The sequence below is a fragment of the Lottia gigantea genome, assembly GCF_000327385.1.
Source record: "Lottia gigantea unplaced genomic scaffold LOTGIsca_314, whole genome shotgun sequence".
In the NCBI taxonomy this organism is placed as follows: Eukaryota; Metazoa; Mollusca; class Gastropoda; family Lottiidae; genus Lottia; species Lottia gigantea.
Window position 1 is genome coordinate 48,816 of NW_008709048.1, and position 6,232 is coordinate 55,047.

Sequence of the window (6,232 nt, forward strand, 5' to 3'; positions counted from 1 at the left end):
ATATTGAGCTGATGAAAGATTTCAAATTTCTTTCGAGAAAAGCCGCAATGTATTACGGGTGACACCGCCCAATACACCCCTAGATTTAAAAATTCCAAACACCGAAAGAGTAGTCATTCTATTAGTGATTTTTGTGGTCAACTGGAAAGATTTCTATTAAAAAAAACAGCTAATACATTTATGGTCATATTCACAATCTCAAGCTATTACTAACTTCGTCTTATACCTTGACTACAATAGCAACCTTTCTTTCGGAATGCAGAGATTTGATGCAGCCAATCAGAACCCTCAACAGACAGATTGTAAACAATGTGGCTTATTATTTACAGACTTCTTTTTTCTCACATAATATTGAATTACCTTTACGATGATTATAAATTAGTGTTGAGTATCACCGTAACTTTCGTTAGTATTACGTTCATCGAATTATCATCAAATTCCAGCTCTCATTCATGAAAAAACTGTAGTCTCTAGCTATTTGCAGTCTTATTTTTATTTTCAAAAATTTTCAGGGAATATCCACATTGACTATCGCCACATTTCAGACAAAAATCTCATACTTGCTCAATTACTGGTGGTATTGACGGGACAACAAAAGGTGCTATGCTGAATATTCAGTTTTATTGGACTTCGGTGTAATCGGTGTCTCAACCCAGTGGGGTTCTCTAGGTTGACGGTATTCGTTGTTTTGTTGAATAACTTTAGGTCTAAATATCTATTAGTCCTAGAGTGTTGACAGTTTTCTGCGGCTGCCTTCCCAAGTTAATTTACCCTACAGGGCTGTAACCTGTCTTGTCGGCTACTGACAGAGGTGTAAAATATTTGACAGGCTGACACATGAAAACTATCAGACTCTGTAAGGCTTCAGTTTGGTCATTAGATTGTAGATATAAAGGTATATGGTACCTAATTTGAAACCTGTCGTGAATGGTTTGTCTTCTGGAGTACTTTTAGTGTCCGAAACTGAAAGCAACTCATGTGGACCTCTCTCGAAAATAGAATGGTACTCAAAGGCCGTTTTCTCCAAAATGACTATATTTCAAATAAACGTCGGGCATGTTCTCTCTTCATTTCATACTAAAATTACACCACGAGGGTAGTCATTGACAAAATTTTGTTCGTTTGAATTATAGGGTGGGACTGGAACCTGTCTTAGGCTTTCACACAGAGGGAAATAGACATTCATATCAGGCGGCACCAAGAAAACTGACAGACTTGTTATTGATCAGCATGAAGGGTATAATGTACATTATGGATGGTGACAAATAATCATCAAATACTAACAATAGTTAGTGAGTTTCCAAAAAAACATTTCTTTCTTTTAGCAAACTTCAGATGAATACTGTGAAGAGATTTGATCCCCCTAACCGTGATATAAACTAATCTAAGTCTAATAATAGATTGGTGTAAATTTTGCTTGACCACGAAGAATCGGGAGCTGGTGGCTTACTTAAACACATATTTCAAAATATATGCTTGTTATAGATTTAGGCTATGATAACTCACTTATTCTGTTTACTAACTGCATATATTAAATATGTCTGGGACACAACCCTGGTAAAACTGACACTTTGTTAATAATACAGAATAAATGCTTTCAATGGATTTAAACTTTGATAACTCTCGTTAAAACAGCTATACTGTCTACTAACTGTATATATTATAGAATCTTGTTAAATAACACTCTCATGACTCACCAAAGTTCATGCGGTGTCCAAAATATTAATTACTTAATTTCATGTAAAAGAATGCGAAGTGCTGTAAATTGGGGTATGAATTTGTGTTACATCGTTACGTTATAGTGACACGGTAAATACCAAGCCAAAACAAAGAAGACTTCAGCGAGAGAGTAATTGGATGGACCAACTTCAAACTCTACACCCAAACGGCCTAAATATCTATCACCTTTCGTTACAACCTATAACCATACAATGATACAATATTAATATTAGTCTTTCATAATTACCATATCTACTTTTCTTTTGTACATTGTTTTAGTAGAAATCTCTGTGATATAAGACAGTAATTTAATGAGACTATGTTCTCAACACCATCTAACACTAGTAGTTCAAGTACATCGTTAATCTATTGCTACATACAAACTACAGTTATCTAGGAAATATAACGACTCATATATTGGATTCATTCCTTTATATCATATGCCCACACAGCAGATTTGTTAAATTATCAAATACTTTTGGTGTTCTATATTTAGTTTTAACCAATTTAAGGGTAATAAAAAAACACAATTCAGGGAAAACCTGTCCAATTCAAACTTGTACCATATCAAAGATTTCACCAATTTCAAAGATTCCACCAATTTTAAACATCACACCAAATTAGACCCGTGAGCCAGCCAGCTTGCCAATTTTCGGCTTGCTACAGCTAAGCCAACACCTCTAGTGGCTGTTGCTGGCTTCACATAAAATTAGCTGGCTAGCCACAGCTTTGAGCAAAAAGAGAATGGAAACAGTTTAATGCTAGAAATTATTGCCTGCATAACGGGCTTACTTTGTACAAGTCTATCCATATCTGAAGAGTATCAAAATGAAAGTGGCAAATTCAGTTCAATTCGTGAGGGTGTTGCGGGAAAATTCTTTTCCTTTCATCTATACAAGTAATGATTGGACTGGAGATTTTTTAGAAGGCACGAATTACACCTTTGGAAAAAGTAATATTGTCAATAGGCTACTATTTCCATTGCTGTCAGAACATAGGTCTACTGATTTTTAGTACCGGTATTACATGTAGGCCTAACAGTACCGTTTAATTTACAGGGCTGGGATCATTCTTGCATTCTTGTTTAGATTTTAGATTTATTAATTGTTACTGTAACATGTAGGCCGAGAGGCCAATGATAAATAATCAATTCACAAAACAAAACACAATATAGTATCTGGACTGCAATTTAACTTTACTCACCAGTCCCAGTAAAGAATTACAAGTCATGGCAAGGAGATCATGATCATATTCAGATCATCAAGTGAACGTCGTTTGGCATTCATAATTAACCCTGTAGTATAAAAAAAAATTTCCACTGACACACTTGATAAAGTAAATCAGTGAGTGATAATTTGGACTGGAAGGTTGTAGTCATATCCACCAGAGATACTGAAGTGGCGAGCTCCGGCGGCTGGCTGACTACAAAAGCAGACCGATGGCGGTTTGTGGCAGCAATAGCTGGGGGCTTAGCCGCAGAATTTCGGCTGTTCACAGGTCTTCACCATATTTCATTGCAATTAGATGAAACGGTAGTTTCTACAGTGCCCATAAACACATTTTGAAGCGTTTTAACTAAGTCAAGTCAAAAATCGTTCATCGAAATATCGTCAAATTCCAACTTGACCAAGATCTCATCAATATAACTAATCACAGATAATTTCATCAAAATCAGACTGTAGTCTCTTTGCTTACAATAAAATGTTGATGGACAAGGACCCCGACAAATATATCCACATTGCCGTAAAGAAAGGAGAGATTCGTCGTAACAGTCAAGACCACTGTTGTGATTTATTATGAAAGAATTGGAAGCCTAAAAAATTTCTGTTATTAAAGGCCGACATTTGTTTGGCTCGATTCAGTAATTCTACATTGTATTGTTTAAATGTCTACATCATAATCCTGCATATCCACGTAATGAAACATCGATTCTAGCGAAAATAAATTTATAATACGTTATTAATGAAGCAAATTATCAAATAATAACAAAAGTACACACACAAACAAAATGTAAAGACAACTAGCTCACACACACAATCAAGCTCGTATGGACCAGGCTTTAGAAATTTGATGAAAAGATTGACGAACAGACAAGTTTATTGATTGGCAGTTTTCAAAGAAACATATGTTCAGTAGGAGGCTGAGAATTTATTATAAAATCTACATCAAATCTAGCTTTCGACAGTGTTTCCAAACGTTTCCAAAAGTCTTGTCAAGTCAACTATTAATAGCTATGGATAACCTATTATGTTCCGTATTGTTATTAGCCGTAACAACACTGATTCTTATTGATGCCGGTAAATATTGATTTCCTATTTTTTGGTGGTATATATTTATTTGATGTTTTCTGAATTGAATAAGAACTTTTCGTAATCAGCCTTTTAACTGTATTTGAGAAGACGTTCTGGTTTGTTCGAGACCCTAGTTGTTCTGCAGCCCCGGTAATTAATACCACACTTACCAACAGGGACTAATCGTCAGTTCTATAGTGATATTTCACACGTAGCCCACGAAACCGATCTCTGACACAATATATATCTCAAAATGACAAACTTGATTTTAATAAAATATTCTCAGGTATTACTTCATATTCGATACAAACAAGGGAACTGTGTTTGTTCCACTCAGCATCTCTTGTGGTATATGAAAATTGTTTATTGCCGGACAATTCCGAGGAATTCAGTTATCGCCTTCTAAATGAAAACCCGACTTCTACATAGAAGAATGAAATTAAATAACTATGTAACACTAGATAAGTTTCCCGTTGATTTGACCAACCTGGTTGTAGATATGCTATAGGTGATCTTGAATTGTGAGCATGCCATCCCTCGCTAGCGAAACAATATTGTTTATATGGAGATCAATACAAGTACAAAATAAATGTGAAAATTGAAGGAAAATCAAACTGCCTCAGATATCAATATCTAGATAATGATCAAAGGCGAGATCTTGGTAATAGACAAATTTTCTGATATATTATCATATTTGAAAGAAAATGTGTTGTATTCTTTAGCATCGATATTGTAAGCTCAAACGAAATGTAATTACGTCCACAATAAATATCAGAATGATTATTTCAGATTGCTCAACTTATCCCGCAGTTAAAAATTCATATTTGAACAAAGACGACCAATGTGATGATACTTCAATTACGTGTAATAAAGGGTATAACATGAAACAGATGGTAAAATGTGAAGGTGGAGAATGGCAATATCAAGAACCGTTCTGTGAACCTCAAGGTATGATAGTTACATTTTCTTCAAGAATTCAATTTGAATTAAACTTGGTGATATTTTACACTTTACATTGTCCTTGTGCAAATAAACTTGTTTTTTCAAAAGCAAAAAAAAAAAAAATGAAATCCAATGCTCGGAAAAGCTTAACCGAATATGGCGTCATATATATCAAAAAAACTGCTAATAACATCTAAGATATATACTGACTGAAAATTTTACAATCCCTTTATAAATGTAATAATATTGAAAAGATCAACCTTTCAAATTGCATAAAATGCAGGTTTTATACGGCCTGAAAGGCAGTTTGTATTTCTTAGTTATTTAAAGTAACCATATAGAATGATACTTGCTTTACCTTTAAAACATTTCTTAATCTATATTTCAGATTGTGAGTACAAGTATACAAATGGTACATATCTTAGTTTTCACTCGAAATATAAATCAATTTCAAACCAACAAGAATGTACTGAAGTGTGTAATAATGATGCAACATGTGGCGGTGCTGAGTTCCATACTGGTCTTTGTTTTTTCCATCCACCACCAGTCATCGCCGTGTTTATTGATACAGATCTGAACGAATGTATTACAAAATGTTCCGAGCTGAATGAATGTCTGATGTTGAATTATTATCCAGATGACGATGAGAGCAAATGTAGGCTGTTTAACGTTACTCTTAACGACCTATATGAAGGGGAAATTAGATTCGATAGTAGACATATTTTAGTAGAAAAAATCTGTTAATAATTGAAACATATCTATTATGACATAACTCTATTATAACATGTTTATCATGATTAAACTCTATTATAACATGTTTATCGTGATATAACTCTATTATAACATGTTTATTATGATATAACTCTATTATAACATGTTATCATAATATAACTCTATTGTAACATGTTTATCATAATATAACTCTATTATAATATGTTTATCATGATATAACTCTATTATAACATGTTTATCATGATATAACTCTATTATAACATGTTTATCATGATATAACTCTATTATAACATGTTTATCATGATATAACTCTATTATAACATGTTTATCATGATATAACTCTATTATAACATGTTTATCATGATATAACTCTATTATAACATGTTTATCATGATATAGCTCTATTAAAACATGTTTATCATGATAACACTCTATTATAATATGTTTATCATGATATAACTCTATTATAACATGTTTATCATGATATAACTCTATTATAACATGTTTATCATGATTAAACTCTATTATAACATGATTATCATGATAAC

The 6,232-nt window shown here is 33.2% G+C and overlaps 1 protein-coding gene across 1 annotated transcript; it reads left to right on the plus strand.

The window, feature by feature from the left end:
• Positions 1–3,952: 3,952 nt before the first annotated feature.
• LOTGIDRAFT_175597 (hypothetical protein) lies at positions 3,953–5,696 on the plus strand (the record flags this gene model as incomplete). The annotated part of the gene is made up of 3 exons (XM_009057885.1): positions 3,953–4,016; positions 4,800–4,958; positions 5,341–5,696. The coding sequence occupies 3 exons, from the start codon at positions 3,953–3,955 to the stop codon at positions 5,694–5,696; spliced, it is 579 nt and encodes a 192-aa protein (XP_009056133.1).
• Between the last annotated feature and the right edge of the window lie 536 nt (positions 5,697–6,232).